This window comes from Corvus kubaryi, unplaced genomic scaffold, assembly GCF_017639235.1.
Source record: "Corvus kubaryi isolate FWS band 111438036 unplaced genomic scaffold, C.kubaryi_AGA036_p1.0 37396, whole genome shotgun sequence".
NCBI classification, from domain to species: domain Eukaryota; kingdom Metazoa; phylum Chordata; class Aves; order Passeriformes; family Corvidae; genus Corvus; species Corvus kubaryi.
Genome location: NW_024581135.1, coordinates 16,168,833 through 16,188,656, shown reverse-complemented (window position 1 = coordinate 16,188,656; position 19,824 = coordinate 16,168,833). Strand labels below are relative to the sequence as shown.

Here is a 19,824-nt window from a genome sequence, read left to right as displayed (position 1 = left end):
AAATTTTAGACAAGCAGAGTGTAGAGGAGGATCTGGGGCCTATTTTGTCAGCCATTCAGAATTTTCCCTATTGTTTTTCATAGGCCAGTTCAGGGAGAATCTATTTTCCTGAGAGACTTTGTGTGGTTTCAGTGGAATTATACTTCAGTAGACGGGTCTTCAGTGTTCTGTGGGTATAGAGGTCATGTACATCAAGGGATAGAACAAGTGACTCCTTTTTCCTTTTCAGAACTGTGGAAGTGAGAAGCCCTAGGAAGGAATCTCCCAATATTTATATCCTCCTTAAATACATCCTCTATCCTTTAGTTCTGTGAGAATATAAGGTATCATAGACTCTTAATGTTGAAATTGGTCTCTCCCCAGAGCAAACTTGAGAGTTGGTGTGAGTGGGATTTTTTAATCTGAACTAAAAATAATATTCAGATGTACCCATGTGGGTTGGCCAATACCAATTACTGGAATAAGATCAAACACATATAGTTATTATGTGTATTTAATTACTGCTATGGGCTGATGTTCAGCATACCCACTTCTGAGTAGGTTCCTTTATATAAATAATCCTTTTAAGTCATGAACATGCTATCTTCTAAAAAAAAAAATCAAACACAAAGAAACTTAGGTGTACAAAACGCCCAAGACTATGCCCACCTTCTTCATTCTCAAGTAGGCAGAGGTTTCCACTTCCCACCCCCCCACCTCCATTTAACGTACAAAGTCTTCTTTACTTCAGTGCCAAATACTTCAGAAATTCCAAGCATTAAGATTAGAAGTCTGGATGAAAGAGATGTCATAAAAATGTGAAAAGGAGATTTTTATGAATCTAAGGTTGACAATGTATCTGTTTATATCAATATCTTAGTAGTCTGGAGTGACTAAATACTCAACGTTTCTTTGCCACAGCTGTAGAAGGTATAATGAGAGGTTTTCGGACTGACAGAGAATGTGTCTTGCTGTGGTCTAGTCTTAAACTGTTAGGTATCTAAGGATAGTTTGTGTTGGGAGGGACCTCAGCAGGTTGTAGGGACAGTTGTGAGAGAGTCCAAGTTGTCTAGGGCCTTATAGGGAAAAAGATGATTCATGTTCATTGGAAATCTTGGCATGATTGTGATTTGCAGAATTTCTTGAGATGGTAATCATCAGCAATTATTTTTTCAGAAAGGAACACTTTACTTACTGCCTTGTTTGCGATTTAGTACCTCTTGATGTGTGATGGCACCCTGGGCTCCATGGTTCTCTTCTGTAGCTGTTTACTAAGTGAAAGCATTTGGCAGCAGACAGAAATCACTTGAAACAATCTGTTTCAGCCTTTTCAGTTTTCTGATCTATTGAAAGCTGTAAATACCAAATGAATATTGTGTTTTTGTCATCTTGTGTTTTGGAAAATGGCCCTGTCAGCCTATCAATCAGCCATTTATATACTGTTATTTATAGAGTGATGCCTGCCCCCACCCCTTGCAAGCCTTTTTCTACTTCAAATATTTTAAATAGCAGGAGGGTTCTGCCTTTTGCAGAACGAATTTATTTTTGGTTGTATATTTTGGGGTTACCATTTGTACACTTTAACTTACCACCCACAGGAGTATTTGCACCTTCTATTAGCTGCGTAGCCATGCATCACTGAGCTGTGTGCCTTCGGGTGTGGTGCTGGTAACTGTGATAACATTCCATGCTTAGAGCACAAATAGTGAATTATATCCCTCCCTATGCAAGGTGGATTTTCTGTAATTAGTTAAGTGGAGGCAAAATCAGTTCTTGCTATATTCGTGGATGGCAGTAAGGAGTTCTGGGACTGTGCTGTACCAAGATCTGCATAGACAAGTTTTGTGGCCCATTAGATTTGCATAAGCATAAATCCATAGGCTCCACAGAGATAAATGAGTCAAGTTTAGGCTGTTGCTATATTACAGCAGAGAGCACTTGCTCTCTCCCGTTTGTGTATAATTAAAGTTATAGAATGTGTTTTTAATTCAATAATTTATTTAGCAGTTAGTTAAAAATAACATACAAAAAGGTGTGAACCTAAGTTGAAAATAATAATTATTTTTTAATATGTTTTTATTTTTAAGGTATCAAAGATGTTTGCTTCCAACTATAATTATCAGCACAATCTACTATCTAAGATTTGTTTTTTTCCCAAGTGTAATCCAACAGGCTTTTTGATTGTTACAGAGACATTGGGAGTTTAAAATGTGTTACAGTATTTAACTACCTAATTACTGGATTTCTTTCTTATGTATAGAAACTGCTGATAACCAGACAGAACAAGTCATTAATGAAACATTGAGCTATCAAAATGTTCAATACATGGTAATTCTGAAGAATTTGTCCTGGAATGATGCAATGGCTGCATGCATAAATAACAAGATGCAGCTGGTTAGCATCACAGATCAGTTCCAGCAGGCTTTTCTTGCTGTTCAGGCTGCTCTTCATAACTACCCACTCTGGATTGGACTCTTCAGCAGAGATGTAAGTTTTGTTTTTTCCTCACACTCTGGCTTAAGGTAATTTTTACAGTTGTGTGAAGCAAAACCTGAGTTAAAGAAATGCAATGACAAATTAGTTTCTGGGCTAACTGTTTTCATTTAGGGATAACCATCTGGAGGGTCACAAGATAAATGTTTTAAACCATCAGTTCTCCAAGTTACGTAGTTCTTGAACTCCACTGGATGAATTGATGATGATAAAATTATTTTAAAAGACCATGAAAGGATATATTATAGGGTGTCTCTTTTGTTAACATATGAGTAATTAGTGTTGCCATTTAATATCATCACCACTGTTTACAGTACCACCCTAGAAAGATGACCCAAAAACCTGTTTTGGAAGGGAGAAACTAGAAGTGGCAAATAAAATTCAAAATGAATCATTGAATACTTGTGAAGATACATTTCTGAAGTTTAACTTAGATTCTGTTGTTACTTCATGTTATTTCTGCCCATGTTTTGAGTTTGAGGGAAGCATCTCTGATACAGGTCAGTGGGTTTTTCTTTCTCCCTGTGGTTTTTTTTTTTGGTCAAAAAATGTTGAAATAATGCAGGAGGTGCTGCTTTTTATCTATATTATCTGGAGGACCTGTCAAAAATCTTTATTGTGGATGGAGAGCTGTCTCAACTGTTAATGGAATGGCTTGGGCTTTCTGGCAGGGTTTATCTTTTTTTGTCAAGCACAGGACTCTGGAGATAATCCAAGAAAAAGGTTAGAATTTTTTTAGAAGTGCCTTACCTACGAAGTTGGGTGGTACTCACTTAGCACTGTGGTGTTATGTTCTTCCAGTGTCAGTACTGGGCTACTGAATACTTTAGCAAAGTAGGGGAAAACAGAAATTACAGAAATTGGAGTATATATTTCATGGAAAACATTTTTAAATTTTTAATGGAAACAACCATTTAATCTTAGTGAAGATGGGGAAACCAGACAATCTATTTTCCCTTCTCTTTTGATTTTTTTAATCTGTAAATGACGATCAAATGATTCATTTTGGGTCATACAGCTCAGGCGTGCACTGGCTCTTCACTATTGTAACACTTCATTATTTGGGCACAATTAAAATGTCACATGAAAGGAAATTATAATGCAACTGATCAACAGAACTTGTTACTCCAGTGCTGAAGTCAGACACAAAAGAAAGATACAAGACAAATTACACAACACCAGGGGGACTTCCCAAAGACTTTCAAATCTAAGATTTTTAAAGGATAGCATGCTGCTTGTATGCGGGTTTTTCCTTCCTGCATCCTCCAGGGCAGGAATACATCTGATGTATTAAATCAATTAAGTATTTAAGAGATTACTTTCAACTCGGTATGGAGTAACTGAGACTGGACTTTCTTCTCAGTTATTACCAGTTTTCCAAGACCAAGAGATTACATCCACCATTGGCTTTGCAGATGCAAATGGTGCAATTTGGACATCCCTTTGCTAGGCCTTCCTCCGTAAGCACAGTAGTGAAACATCACCTTTGGATAATTTGCCATTCAGCTAATTTGTATTTTTGCAACTGCAGAACTTAAAATAACAAAGCTTGGTATACTGTGAGCAGGAGATCAGATTGTGAGGGCAGCGGAACACTTACAGTTCTCACCAGAAACACTGAAAATGTCTAGCCAGTGTAAATATATTATTCTGTCTTTTTCTGCCCTTTGCATTGTTTTACTGTGTAAGCTCATGCCTTTTGCTTAAATAATGCTAGGGTGGAAAACATTATGGCTGGCTGGATGGGAAACATGTGAGTTTTAGTCGCTGGTCTGAGGATGATGAAGAAACAAGTGAAGAATGTGTGGTTTTGGATACTGATGGCTTCTGGAGAACTTCTGACTGTTCCTCTGAAAATCGAGGTGCTATTTGCTACGCATCAGAAAGTATGTATGCTACCATAATTTTTATAAAAGCTGGCCTTTTTTTAATTATGGAACATATTTGATGATTCCAGGTTGTACCTTCAAAATTACAACTTTTTAAAACTTATATTTCCTCAGACAGTCTGATTTCTATGCCATGAAAAAATAGAAACTGGCTTCAAAAACGGGGGCATGCACATGTTGCTCTTAATCCAGTTGTTCCTTAGAAATGAATTCAGCATGGATTCATTGGGTCAGACAGTACCCTTATTGCCAACTGATTCTATCTTTGCACTGCTTCTCTAAGATTGTTGCATACTAATCTCTCCCACTTGCATGTAGGAGAAGATTAAGCTACCTCTGTACTATTTACATTTTAATATTGGGACCTCCTAAAATCTATTCAGACATGCAAGTCTTATGCAGGGAGGAGGTACGTGATTATACGGAGAAGAAGGATAGAAGGTAGACACTGAACTGGAAATTTACATCATCTGAAGTTCACAAAACCCTTCTAACCCTTAAACAAGACAGGGATATAGTAGGATGTGGGGTTTTTTATTTTCAGGAAAGTGCTGTGCTAGTTGTGTATCCTTCAGAAAAAGATTTTTCTGAGAGATCATCACAGACTTCTTCCCTATGAGACCATTATGATTTGTTATGGTTTTGGTTTTTGTCTGTGAGGGAACACAAGCCATTGTACATCCTGAGTCACAGTGAAGTGTGGCATTATGACGCCATTAACTGTTTTGTGCTTACAATCCAGGTAAACTGCAGGAACAGTGCCTCTCACTCCTCAAGTGTTAGATAAAGCCATAGAACTGACATGTTGCTAGCTGTGAAGTAGCCTATTTGTTACAGTGATCTGCCTTGCACAAGAGGCAATACAAGCTTTTAATTGTTGGCCTACACTTAGTGCTTTTTTGTAGGGATTTTATTTTTTAACCTATTAAAATAACTGTGAAAACTTACAAGTATCTGTATTCTTTAGTAGAGCTTACTGCTGGTTTTGTTACTTAAAAAAAAAATCACCATCATGAGGAAACTGAAAGCAAAAATGCATTACACATTTAAAGGATGGCACTTATTTGTCTTACATGTTTTTAAGTGGTACCTGAAAGTGGTTTGTGGGGTGCCAGGTCAGGTGGTGTTATTAGTAATTCATATACTGATGTTGTCTTGTCTTTTTTTAGAGAAGACTGAAAAAGAACAAGTTACACAAGTGAAGTGCCCACATAAGATTAAAAATACACCCTGGATATCATTTAGAAACAATTGTTACACTTTTGTGATAACAAAAAATAGATGGAGAGAACTGAAGTCTCAAGAAGCTCATCATTTATGCAGGAATATGAGTAAGTACTTTGTCATACTGCAGGTATTTATGGACTTGGATCAGCTTGAGGCAGATGAGTGTTAGATCTGAGTCACTGTCTTACAATGACAGACAGCAGAGTGAATGTTGAGAAAGGCTGTAGCAGTAATGCAGTAGTGTTGCACTGCCTGATCCTGTTTGCCCTTGCACTACTCTGATAAAAAATGCCAGAGCATGGATAGGAGAGTTGAAGAAAGAGGTGGCTTTGCACTGCTGAACTCTGACATCTCTGAAAAATTGGAAGGTTTTTGTGTTTGGTTGGGGTTTTTGTTATAATATGCCAGTTTTAAATAGTTTGGGTAATTGTTATCCCCTTGGCAACATTTACTTCATGGTTTCCTGCTGCCCCCAGCTTTGCTGTGTGGAACACTTAGGTGAACAAAATAAACAGACTGAAAAGCACATGGACATTTTCTGTTCATCCTGAATAAATTAAAACCTTAGGAACAGCTTTCCTCTCTTAAACCTCCAGACATTCATTTTTGCAAAAACTGTTTTTATTTTTTTGTGAATGGCTTTTAGTTCAATCTTTCCCTTAATACTGTTTGTTTACTAGGGCAGTTCAAGCAAATATGTTCAAGTGAAAGTTTGCTGATATTTTTGTGTTCTGTGCAGGGAATTTTTATTACATACAACTTGAAGTGACAGTAGGACCCACAAATATCTCTGGAGCTGAAATCTTACACTTATCCAAAAAAACAGAGATAGTACCATTGATAATACATTTGAAAATCGTTTTTGCAGTGTTCAATTAGTTATTATGTTATAAAGATCTGGCCCTAACACACTGTTGACCTATCTGTAATAATTTTTAACAGTAATAGAAAAAAATTTATTTCTTTTGTAACTGAAAGGTGAATTTGTAAGAAAGTAATGTAAAAAAATTTTCAACAGACCCCGAAGCATTTGTTCTGAGCGTTCGAGATGAAGAGGAGAATAACTTTGTTACTGAGCAGCTTCATTCATTCAGCGGTCTGGCTGTGTGGGTCTGGCTGGGTGTGATTTATGATGACAGTGGTAAGATTTAAGGGTTTGGGGTTTTCCTTATTAACTGGATTGGAGACAAAATTTGCAGGATTAAGTGCATGTTTCTTCCATGTTTCAGTTTATAACTAAAGTCAAAGTGAATGCAAACTTGTAACAATGATTTATATTTGTACTTGTCTTCTAGAAGAAAATAACCTGACATGCTCTCTGTTTGAGTGATAATTAGATCCAATATGTTCTGTTTAGTCAAAATTTGATTTCCCTGGAAAGCAGGACTTAGCATTACTCATCCTGGCCACTTTTAACATATTTAGCATTGGATATGGAATTGATTTAGAGTAACTTATGGTATCACAGCATTTTTTCCAAAGCGAGTATCTGTTATTATCATTAATATATTCAAACTTAAATGGTATTTGTAGACATAATGTCAGTGTTTTAATAAATATGCAATGTTTTCCACAGATAATGTTCTCAAGTGGTATGATGAAACTCATCTGACTTACAATAACTGGAGGCTGGGAAGACCTATCATAAAGAAGAACAGTTTTTTTGCTGGTGTAAATCTTGATGGGTTTTGGGATATTTATAATTATTCTCAAAGTTGGCATGCTAATCACTACAACATGTACAGTATTCTCGCCTGTAAAATCGAAAGGGGTGAGTAGTATTGGAGTGTTGGATGAGAGTCATGATTTAAATTCATGGTTCCTGCTGAAAAAGGCTTTAGTTTTGCTCCTAGTGAAACACATGACACAGCTGTCATGAGCATCTGGGGTCATCTGGTCAGTCTGCATCACTGCTGTAATACTCTGATCAGGAGAAATGTTTGCTGTGCTCCTCCAGCAACTGCTGAACTCAGTGTTAAAAGTAGCAAAAGTAAACTTACTTGATATAAGTGGCTTGTAGTGAGCACTTCAATGCTTGGGTTACACTGATCGATTTCAAAGCTTTCTGTGTTTTCCTAGTAACGTGAAAGAAATGCACACAATTTATCATCTTATTCTTTGCAATAGGACACCAACAGCACAAGCCTCCATTGCCTGAGACTATTCCACATGGAAACAGAACATACAGGATCCTTCAGAAAAAATTAACGTGGTATGAGGCACTGAGATCATGCAAACAAAATAACAGTGATTTAGCAAGTGTACACAGTGAATCAGAACAGTTATTTCTAGAAGATGTTGTCAAACAGGATGGTTATCCTCTGTGGCTTGGGTTGTCAATTCATGATGTAAGTATACACTGTTGGGGATGTTAGTAACAGATCTGTAAATAATATTTTGGACAAGATATGAAGTATTTTCTGATTTTTCTTCCAGTTCCTTAGAATCTCTTTTCTCTGTAGTATATTTTCAACCCTGTGTAATGTGTTAGTATTAAATTTTGGTGAATGTAGGCACACTAAGGTATTTCTTCCTAATACCTAACAGTTTAAAATAACAGTGTTCCCTCATTGTTCCTCGCAGCACAAGGAAGCGTGATTTGCAGTGCTACCCCTAGAGGCTTCAGACTTCATGGCCCTCTGTAGAATGAGATTTCATTAGCAAATAGAGACAGACATGGCTGTGTGGAACCTGCTTAGTTGAGGTCAGGACTGGCTCTCCAGAGCAGTTCAGGAACTGGCTCTCAGTAAGTTAAGTGTCCATTCTCCCAGGAAACACAACAGCAAGAGGCAGCTGCAGTTCTTCTTCCTTCTCTGTCTGCTTTACTGTGGAGCCAAAAGCCTGTGGCCCCTGACCCTGCTCCCCTCACTAATTGCCAGACCAAGTCACAGTTGGCAGGAATACCCCTCTGCAGAGGTGTGTCATTTCTACGCATACATGTGCTACCTCTGCCTGTGCTGTGACAGAATGGGTCCTTCACAACTGACTTCTCATTGTCAGGGGTTTCCAGGAATGTATCTGAAGTAGGAGCTAGCACTGCAAACCATCCCTGAGCTGCCCAGTTTTACTCACTGAGGCCATCTCAACAGTTTAGCAGTTTGCAATGTATCCACTAATGTTCATAGCAGGCAAGGCAGATTGCTTAAATGAAACAGCAGGGTGGAACTAAGTAAAATGCTCCCCACAGGATAAAACAGGCACGTTGCAGGTTCACGTTGTGAACATGCTGTACTTTATCAGTTCCCACAAATAATAGAAATTTCTATGTTAAGAAAATGCAAACTATGTTGTACGTTTATTTACTGTGAATTTAGATGAGACCACCTGCTCTTTAATTTATCACTCTACAAGGGACAAATATTGCTGCATGACTTAATTCATGATGGATGAGATTTAAAGCACAGTCGTGTGGTTTAAAAGTTGTGGGTTTTTTTCTTTAATCAGGGAAGTAAAGCTAATTTTGAATGGTCAGACGGAAGTGACTTTGACTACTATCCCTGGGAATTAGAAAATTCAAATACTACTGAGAACTGTGTTCTGTTGGATACTAAAGGATTTTGGAACCGTACAAAGTGTACAAATGTTGCTGAAGGTGCCATTTGCTATAGTCCTCCAAACAGTAAGTGTTACTTTTAAGGTTTTGTGAAGTTGTCTTTACATGTTGCATTTATAAATAGAAATGAAAGTTGAAATACTGCACATGATTCCCTTTTTAAGAAGAGTTTTCTATCAGGAATGATAAAACACTTTTTAATACTTCAGAGAGATAAATTCTCATCATTCCAGTGGTGAAAATCTAAATCAAATCCAGTTACTTCTTGATCACCTGTGATATGAATATCACATGTATGTATCTTTTCTAAATCAAAGTATATATACAACAGATGTCAAAATCCACAAAAAAGCAATAAAAAATGGTTCCCAAGCCTTTGGGATTTGTCTTATGCCCATTTTCAAATAAATTCATCCATGACACAGTAAGAAGGAATGTAAGATAATTGAATAGCGGTTGTTGGTGGTGGTAGTAGGCCTTGTTAATACTTACTGTCCTGTTATTCCAGAGACTGTGCACAAACTGCTACAGCAGAAATATCATCAATTTCTTTGTCTTTGCAGAGAGAAAATTGGAGCCAAAGCAAGCGAGCAGAGCCTCTGGATGCCCTCAGAGCAGTGGCTCCCTGCAGTGGGAACAGTACAGGGATCACTGTTACGCCTTTGACATGGCATTCTACAATTTTTCTGTGTATAACGTGGAAGAAGCTAAGAGAATCTGCCAGAAGCTGAGTAGGTTTGGACTCTTCATCACATAACTTATTATAAATCCCCTATTTGAGAAGAAATAAAACCCAACAACCTAAAAACTTACTCTGGTTATACTTCAACTTTGCCATTTTTATGCTCCTTTAGTTTAGGAAAGGCAATACCAAGCTTTATCTTGGAACATCTGATGAAAATTCTTAATAAAATAATGCAACACTACAAATTTTTTAGCACACTGGCACTGGCAGATAAAATGCAGGTAGTCAGTTGTAGAAGATTGAGGAATTTAATGCTTACAGTTTGGAGGAAAACACTTTATCTGCATGCAAAGTTAGTGCTGTTGGCAGGGCTTCCTTCTTATATCTGCTGTAGCTGCTTGCTAATAGGGAGCTTGCTAACCTATCAAATGGTTCCAAGCTTGTATGTTACAGATATTAAAGCACATAAAAAACCTAATTTTATGTCAAATTAAAGGATTTTTCTCTCTTCTTTGCTGAGCTACATGGGGAATTGTGCTGCAGAAACAATGTTAAGCAGTTTCATGTACAGAAGTTTTAATCACCCTAACATAGAAGTTAGTGACTGTTGTAACTTTTTTTAATGGAATTATCTTGCGATTGGACTCACTATTTAGGATCTAAATAACCCAGTCCTAGATGCAGTTTTCTATTGAGTCGAACTTGGTCTGGTAGTTGAAAGAGAAAGCATCTGGCTTTGCAGAGGATGGGTACGCTCTTAAGCATGCCTCTAGCATACGCTTTCCTCCCTCTTACTCCTTAATTGCTGTGCATAAAACCCTGAGGCACAGTGAGAGGAATGATTTAGAAATTAACTTGATTCAGCAAAATGCTGAGCTTTTGTTCTATATTTTTGAAAACCTATTACGTGGGCAATACTAGTAATTCTCAACAGGCATATCTCTTAGTATCTTCCATGTATGTAGTCTGCAGTTGCAATAAATTTACTCCCATTTTATTTTGTATAACCTGCTAGAATAACCAGTGATCTGAAGCCATCTCGTAAAACATGCTGTATTTTAGGGGATGTGAGGATCTTGTCTTTATTCTGAAGGTTATTCTAAGCTAATTTTACAAAAGCTTATTGGAACAGCAAATCCTTTCCCATAGTAATTGTTCCCACAGAAAATTCAAGTGTACCAGCACCATGAAAAACCTTGTAGGTTGCAATTCTGACTCGTTTCCTCTGCCCCATAGATCCTTCAGCAACCCTTCTGACTATAGTGGATGCTGAAGAAAATGCATTTGTTAGCACACACATAAAGGAACATGATCTCATCACCAAGAACGTATGGCTTGGCCTGGATCAGAGCTTTAAGGGTAAGAAGTAGCAACAATGTATGAGCATGAATGTTTCATATTGTAAATATAAATGCATAAATCCTCAAATAAAAACAGTTCTGTAGTGTTGGTGGCCTACAGTAACTTCTACTTGAGGTTGGAATCCCTCATTTAACATTTTAAAGCACTTTGGACTTCATTGTAGTTAAGTCTCTTCCTGTTGCACACTTAGGGTAATCAGGAGTCTCTGAAATTAATTTTTCCTACTGCTGTTATTGCTGCCCAATGTTCGATGCAAGTGCATCAATTGCTAAAGGTCTAGAGAAGAGGGGTGGCTAAAAGTTGTGTGTTTGTATCTACTGCTTTTAATATATGGGATGGATAGTCAGCCCTTTTCCTTTTAGCAATGTGAAGAAATCAATAAATTGTGAATGACATTGTGTAACATTACAGGATGTTTTGGTGATCTAGACTGGTTTGTTTTTTTTAACAGGTCAGTCCCTGAACTGGCTGGATGGCTCATCAGTTAATTATGTCAACTGGGAGAATAAAACTGCAGCAGCCAATGAGAAGTGTAGTGTTATCCTGTCCACAACTGGCAAGTGGTCCAAAGTTGACTGTGCACATAGCCGAAGCAGAGTGGTTTGTAAAGCTCCTTTAGGTACGAAAACATTGATTTTAGCAGAGACTTAATTTTGTAGAGACTGTTTTCAGGAATTTCTAGTTTATTGGATAAAGTCTGTATTGAAATAATGGAAGTGCAATTCACAAAAGAACCCATCAAGTACCTCTGCCTAAGCAAGAGTCTTCTGTTGTTGTTTAGCCATAAAATTGCATTCAGAGACAAATGGTCTAGGAATTTACTTCTCCTGGCTCTCACTGTCTGCTCATTGGGTAAGGAAGAGAACTGAAATGTCCACTTACAAGAGAGTGTAGAGTAGTTGCTATTGCTTCTTACCACATGGTATCTGTCATGGGTGAGTTTGTGTAGGTGGAGTCAGAAAGAGTTCTGCTTGTAAGAGATGCTGAGTGAGCAGGTACTACAGAATATGTTTTCAGTCTTGGGGAGGCTTCTGGAAATGTCATCCCATAGCTCCAGAAAGAGACTTAGGCCTTTACTCCCTCATACTTGGCTTTGTACAGGAAAGCAAGCAGTTACCTGAGCCTTAAGCAAGCAGTTACCTGAGAAGCAGTGGAATCTTTTCTGATTTTGTATACATTTTCACTGAAGTGGAAATGCAGGAATAGATAAAACTTTGTGCCACTAAGGAAGACCTCAACAAGATCTTTTCAGTCTGAAGGGAGTATAATTACCTTCCATTCCAAGAGACCGGATCTCACAAGATTTATGAAGTATATGAACCTCTAAATGAGTGCAGCATTTATAAGTAGGTTCTTTTGAACTCCAGAGGTTCCTTCCAACCTAAATATTAGTAAATTAACAACAGAATGATCAAAAATAAGCTAATGCATTCCTGTGAATGAGCATCTAACTTACTATGTGATGAAGCAAAGACTACTAATATGAAGCATTTTGCCTTGACCTGAGCTAGCTGTGCAGTATTAGTGTGTGGCTACCTAAGCATCAATCCTATGACAAAATATTCTTGCCAAAACTCTTAAATAATAACTGTTTGGTTTTTGTTCTGTTTCAGGTTCTAATCATACCGGTGTGGCTATAGCATTTGCCCTGCTAATTATTTTGGTTTTAATTGCTGGACTGGTATGGTACCTCTACAAAAAGAAGCATCTTCACTGGAGTGCCTTCTCTTCCGTACGCTATCAAAGAGGGATGAATGATGATGAAACTGATGATATGTTCACAAAAGACAGCTTTTGAAAAACTTTCTTCTGATCAACTTAAGCATGAACTTCACTGTGTGAAGCCATAAGAAATGAGCTACTCGATGTGTTATTAATTCTTTCTGGAAAAGTAACAAGGTTATTAATTGGGGCTAAAATGAGTTTGTTTATATACAAGTGCAATTTTTATTAAATTTTAAGGTAATTCTTTACATTTGGCCTCAGCCTTTTAAGATGCAAGGTGTTCAGAGATCTGTTGTATTTTTTAATTTATAGTATTGTATCTCTTTACTGGAATTTTTGATGGAACAAATTAATGCCAGCAGTACTTCATGCAACATCACTTTAATGAATACACTTAAAATATACTTTTCCCAATACTTATTTATACTAGGATTAAATGCCTCATTTTATAGTTACCTATCTCTAACTTTATAGGTGAAATATGTCATCTGTCCAAGAAACAAGATATAGAGAATGTCTAAGGAAAGACTGAGAATATATGGTAAACAAACTTGTGTACATAAATGCTAAAAATACTTGAGTATTTTGCATAAAACTTAAACTTGATTTTTGTATGTGATGTGTCACTGTAGCCTTTCCTATGCACTCCAAAGAAAGCTATAAAGGGAGAAAGGGAAGATGGAGTTGTATATATTAATTACTCAATGATTTGATTAATTAATGTTTTGAAAAAGTCTTTTGATTTTTTTAAACGCACAGTACAAAGAGCAGGTGCATTTACTTTTATGAAGGAGGATATGCCAAAGACCAAATCCATTCTGCATGTGGTGGTGGCAGGAGATTGTAAATAGGAATACAGTGGCCGGATGTGCTGAGAAGAGTACTACTGATTTCTCTGAAGCAGCAGAGCAAGGTCACAATGTTCAACTGCCTTCTTTTCCTGCAGTTTACTTATGTTGATGGCACTTTTCTTTGTTCCTGTTTGCACTATTTTGATAAGCAAGTGTTTATCAGTTGTGTTGAGAATTAGAGAACTCCTTGTAGATACCACTTTGAGTCTGTTAAAAGAGCAGCCTGAAGGGGCACGGTAAAGGAGCCCTTGTGGTAGCTTGCTGATCAAAGAAGTAAGCACTTTTGTTGTTTGTTTGGTACTTTGGGCACAATTGTGAACATTTGCTTTCCTGAGGTAACTTGTAGAAAATGCAGTTATGATGAAAATAATACTCATTCTTTAACTTACCCTGGTATGAGAAGTGTTTGAAACGTTGCAAAGTCTGGTTCCTGATGTCTTCTGGTTTAGCTTATATGCCTAAGTGCTTTGCCAAATGACTTCTAACTTAATGGACTAAAAAAATGTTGGTTATTGTCTTTTTCTAACTACAGTAATAAGTGGGGGAAAATATTTACGAGTTCCCACGTTTTGAGATTTATAGTTTTATAGATGTTTATACTTTGAGCATTTTTAGGTGTGAATCTGAAATGGAAAGCGGCAATTCGTAGTAAAATCCTAATCAACACAAAAGGATATATGCTCTTTATTAAAAATTGTATATTTTATTCTTACAAATGATGTAAATAATTTTTTCAGGCCCCATTTCTCATGTTTATTTCATCACACCCAAGTTGTCTGATCACTGGTAATTCTTTTTTGCATAAGCACAATGGCCTTAGTGCAGGTTGAATAACCCACTTCATTTGAAATACACAGGAAGATTATTTGGCAGTATTGTTATTGAAAAAATAAAGTTAAATAAAACACTGAACTGCTTACACTGGTTTTATTTCCATGGAAGCAGTTATCAGAGTTAAGGTATGGCTCATTAATCACTGAGTTAAAAAGCACATAGCACAGGGGCTGTGATCAGAATTAAAGCCAGTAAGTGTGTGTTACTACAGTCAGAAAACTTTAGAGGTAACACGTATCTCTGGTGTATTTAAAAAGAGTGCTGGTAACTTTCTTTTTGCAGTTGAAAACTTAGTTATACCTGGCTTCTATCAAGCTGCTTCAGGCTTACACAGTCAGGGAACATTCCTCTGTGCCTTTTTGTTCTAATTAGGGTGTAGTTCATTAGCACCTCAAGGCCCAAATTAAGGCAGTGTATAAAGGCTCCCTACATAACACCTCTTAAAATATAGGCAGAGTTAAACTATTTCCAGCCAAGTAACACTTGCAATTAAAGCATGAGATGTATTCATTTTAAGTGATGTCTGAACTCTGAATGCCAGATACCAAAATCTCTGACTGCTGGTCACAGGGCAGTGTTATTTTTAGCTCCAGTAATGGCTTGCTGGGAGAAACATCCTATTGTCCAAGATGACTAACAAGGTTGTCTGCTTCAAAACATTAATCTTAAAACTGAATATGATGCAGAGGGAAATGGCAGCAGAGACATGCTTTCCCAGGTCCCAGAGCAATGGAGTTGAGAAGGCATCCTAAAACTCCTTCATCCCAGAGCACAGACTATCTGCCAGCTTTGGTAGCTCTAGGCAAAAATTTCAGTTCCTCTTCCTGAGTTTTGCCTTGCCCTTGGAGACTCTATGTTGTGGAAAGGTTAATCCACATCTGCCACTACACCAGCCAGCAATTTTATTTTAACAGTGTTTCTTCATCAATAACTTAATTGACATAGAAATCAACAGGTCTTTATGGATGAGCACCCTTTGGGCTTGATGCTTTTGTTGTACTTCTCAGCATTTTTCCCTTAAACCAAATGCGCCATTTGCTTGTTGCTTTGGACATATGTTATACATGTAAACATTTTTGGAAGGAGTAAGTAAATTGCATGGCCTGCCAGTGATATTTTTTTGGTGTGGCTGCAAATAAATGAAGACCAAACATGACAATTTTAGTTGCTACAAGTCAGAACTACTGTTTGGGCCCTTCATGCATCTGCTGTTGCTGTTGTGTATGGAGCACAGTGGGATATATAACACCCAGGTTTCTAAAAGTAGTCAAATTCATTCTGTTGTCAAGAAGTACATAAAGTTCGTATTGACCAAGTTGAACAGACACTGCACAATTTTAAAGCAAAACCTATGAGCAATATTAAAGAACTAAGCTTAGGAAAAACAAATTAGTTACTGGAGAGTAAAATTCAGTTGTCACTCTAATGGGCCTTTCCCATTTAGTTCTGGAGTTTTACAATGAGAGCTGACAAAGTAGTAGAGAGGGAATATTCTGTTAATAGCAAACTAACTTGCAAATGGTACATAGCATAAATGCCCATATAAAAGACTATTATTATCTTGGGTATATTCTTTATGGCTGAACCACAGCAATGGTATTTGCACACTGAAAACTCCTGTACTCTCTATCATAGTATCTGTCAGTAACTAAGATTTTTAACAGATTTGAGGGGGTAGGAGAGGATACCAGATGAGGTTTTTATTGTGATGACACAGTACTGCAACACAGACTATAAGTCCTCATGGATTTCTCTTTGCCAATACAGAAGGGACTGTAATTACAAACAGTACAACAGTTCTTTTGTTTGTTTTACTACTTTTCAGCATAAATAGAGTCAATTACTTCAAGGTGACTTTTATAAAAGTGGAATTTCAGCAATACAAAATCATTATTTCAAAATGTGCTTCCTGCATTATGCTGGCCTCTTACGCATTTTTTGCTAGAACAAATGAGAACAGAGATCATCTTCTGCATGCTCTGTCTTGGGACACTCGTACAGGTAGGAAGAGTACTGGTCCTGCTTTCTATAAAACTTCCCTTTTCAAATGTTATGTGTCATGTTCCCCTTTAGGAGATTATACAGAGTAGATAATTGTACAAAACCATGGTGCTTACACTTTGTAAGTTTAATTTGAATTTGCATATAAGGCTTGTTAGATTTAACAAAGTAATGGGATGAGATGGTTTTACAAATACGCATGATTTAATGTCATCACTATTAGCAACTGAACTTTCATTGAAATGTCTTTTTTCATAAACATGATCTGGGTATTTAAAGAGCATCTTGTGTTAAATGAGCGTGAATTATAGATGTGTGTGGATAGTGAGAAGTCACATTTGCCCAGGGCTTGCATTGTGAGCTGCTTTGAGGAAAAAGACTGGGTTTCGGAAATTCCGTCTTTTGTTGTCTCCTGCGGACACTGTTGTTCTTTGTACCTCTTCTCTCTCATACCTGCTTTGCAGCACTGATTGATAAGCCACCAAATGGAGAACACACCACCACAGAGACAAGATCCAACCAGCCAGCCTTACACCAGCGCAAGCTGCCAGGAGAGGAGAGCAGAAAGCACTGCTTCCTCTACGGAGCAGCAGCTGCAGGGCTGAAACATGTGGGATGAGCAGTGCCAGTAGCTCCACAACACTGCCATGGGCTGCAGGGAAAGGGCTGCAACAGCCACTGTGGACAGCTAGAGCAGCCTGTAGCAACAGGACGTCACAACCTGGGTAGGGTGGATGTGTTGCCCTCCTCTGCAAGCAGGAAAGCAGAGAGCAGCCAGGGAGCGAGCAGCTTTCTTGACCCTGGCCCAGGTACTCGCAACACAACAATGGGGAGTTTGCTGTGGACAACAGCCACTTCTCCCCACTTCCAGCACCAGGGGACTCCCCTCTACACCTTCTTCAACCAGGATATCTCCTACCACACAGATTCAGTATCCCACACCAGTCTCATCTTGCAGAACCATTTCTGAGTACTTTATCACGAGCCTTCTGCTGGATTGCTTTTCTCAAAGAGAGTGACTTACCAAGATTCAGCTGTTGCAGGGGAGCTGGGAGGAGATTGCTCCTGTTTTAAATACTGCTGTGCCCATGGGCACATGGTAACAAGACACAAAGAAGCAGCTGAGTTGCCTTCAGCCTCACACTGCAACAGGAGAAAGGGTAGAAGATAGGTAAGTTGCTCCTATTAACGTGTGTGCCTCATTAGTGGCCCCGCAAAGACTATGCCCAGCGTCTAACCCAGTATAGAGCCAACTGAGTTTATCTTCTCCAGCTGTCACTATGATAGTCACTCAGGATTTGTAAGTATTTGCTTTTACAGGAAGAACATGTTTGTATTGGTAATCCTGAGACCTCACAGCATTCTGGGGAAGGCCTGGGGCCAGTGCCTGAGGGCTGTGAGGGGCCCCAGACGTGTTCCTGGGTGCATCATGGGCAGGAGGTGGAGCTGGGCTCTGGAACACCAGAGCTCTTTTCTGTAGCTTGCTGGGGCAGGAGGTGGAGCTGGGCTCTGGAACACCAGAGCTCTTTTCTGTAGCTTGCTGGGCTGCCCAAGCCAGTGCTGGGTAGCAAATGGCAGGAACCAGGAATCAGCCACCTGAATGTGTTTGCTCTGGGTTGTGTTCAGACCTAAACACGGGTGCAGAGTCTGGGTGCTCCGTGTGGTGGATTCCTCCCAGCTGGGTGTCACAGCCACGCTGGAGCAGCGCTGAACTGGCACATGGGGTAAGTGACTGTCACTGGCAATCCTGCTCCCGGCCTTCACCTCTGTGTTGACAGTGGAATGAGGCCAAGGTGTATATCCAATTGTGCATTAGGAATCTCTGGTACAAAAACTAGAAAAGAGCCTAGCAAATTTGCATCCCACTGATTTACGAGTTTGTATTTTACAGTGGGGGCTGGAATTAATATGTGAGATTTGTTTAAAGGCCCAAGGGGGGAGCATGTTACTTTGAAGCAAATGCACAGGGTAATGCTAGAACACAGCCTACATGGGGAGAGGCTGTATGTTTTAAAACAAGCTATAAATAAATGTTTCAAGTTTACAGTCAATAATAACTAGATACATGACCTTGTGATACAACCTACCTGAGGCAGTGTCTTTGTGTATTAACTGTTTTGTCTTTATGGTATAGGTGCTGATTATAAATTGTCATGAAACTAGTTCATATAAAATAAATATTAGAGCATTCAAATTTGAATTAACCGTTACAGAAATACCTGGGTGGGGTCCCAGAGGGACTGCATGTCACATGGACAGCATGATCAGATATAAAAAGGGAGTCAGAGAAGGCTTTTAGTTCACCACCACTTTGGGTGGTTATTCATGGCTACCACTCAATAAATCAGTTGTGTGTGGTGGTGTAGTTGTGGTGGACCTGCAGCAGTCCATGTTTGTTGTCTTGATAGAGATGTATTAATGAAACAAGCGCAGTTTGAAATTCAGCAGCTGCAGAGAAAGGAGACTGGCTAGCTTGCAGCAATCAGAGGCAGTTGCAGCCTTGAATAAAGACCTGGAAAGTCCATGCAAGGAGATAAAGATGGAGAAAAAATAATCTGTAAACAGTTGGAGGTTATATTGCATAGACCAATCTCCAGGGTCCTGAGACTCTCAGAGCATTTGACCAAGGGATATGGGGGAGCATAATGATGGGGAGGATGCATCACTGCTTGGATTCCATACCTGTGTATGGATTGAGGGAACTTCTGTCTGCTAGTGGGGTGGTCTGTCTGTGTTGCTGACAGCTCAGCTGTTCCCAGTCCCAATTTACCACTTCAGTGACACAAGCTCTTAGGTGAGCACCATGGCCAGGCCATGCACTTGTACGGGAAGTGCAGATTGGCACCTTATTTAAGCCTGAAGTGATTTTCTGTTATTAATGACTTTGGAGGTGCAGAAGGTATGGAGTTGATCCCACAGATTGGGCCTTGGGAGATGATTAATTCCTTGCTCCGCTTTGACAACAGCCGTCTCAGAACCTGTGGGACATCTCCCACTGAGCAAAGGTGTGACACAGCCCCACAGACAAAAGCAGAAGTTGGAAAAAAACCTTCCCCATTATAGCAGAAAACTATTTTCTATTCACCCCAAAATTTGCTTCTGGGAGGAAAGGCTGTTGTATCCTCATGCCAATGACGCCTACTTTTTGCTTACAAGTTCTGAGTGTTAAGCTCCAAGCAAACACCTTAACATGGGCACACAATGCCTGTAAGTGAATACAGCCTG

At 38.7% G+C, this 19,824-nt stretch overlaps 1 protein-coding gene across 1 annotated transcript in view; it reads left to right on the top strand.

The window, feature by feature from the left end:
- Positions 1-14,676, top strand: part of LY75 (lymphocyte antigen 75) — a 44,445-nt gene extending 29,769 nt beyond the window's left edge. Inside the window, exons 25-35 of the mRNA XM_042040544.1 lie at positions 2,240-2,466; positions 4,190-4,358; positions 5,531-5,692; positions 6,607-6,729; positions 7,165-7,359; positions 7,716-7,936; positions 9,033-9,207; positions 9,705-9,872; positions 11,063-11,185; positions 11,640-11,807; positions 12,802-14,676. Coding sequence (XP_041896478.1) covers positions 2,240-2,466; positions 4,190-4,358; positions 5,531-5,692; positions 6,607-6,729; positions 7,165-7,359; positions 7,716-7,936; positions 9,033-9,207; positions 9,705-9,872; positions 11,063-11,185; positions 11,640-11,807; positions 12,802-12,986 — 1,916 coding nt within the window. The 3' untranslated portion in view covers positions 12,987-14,676. The remainder of the gene's footprint in view (positions 1-2,239; positions 2,467-4,189; positions 4,359-5,530; positions 5,693-6,606; positions 6,730-7,164; positions 7,360-7,715; positions 7,937-9,032; positions 9,208-9,704; positions 9,873-11,062; positions 11,186-11,639; positions 11,808-12,801) is intronic.
- Positions 14,677-19,824: the final 5,148 nt, after the last annotated feature.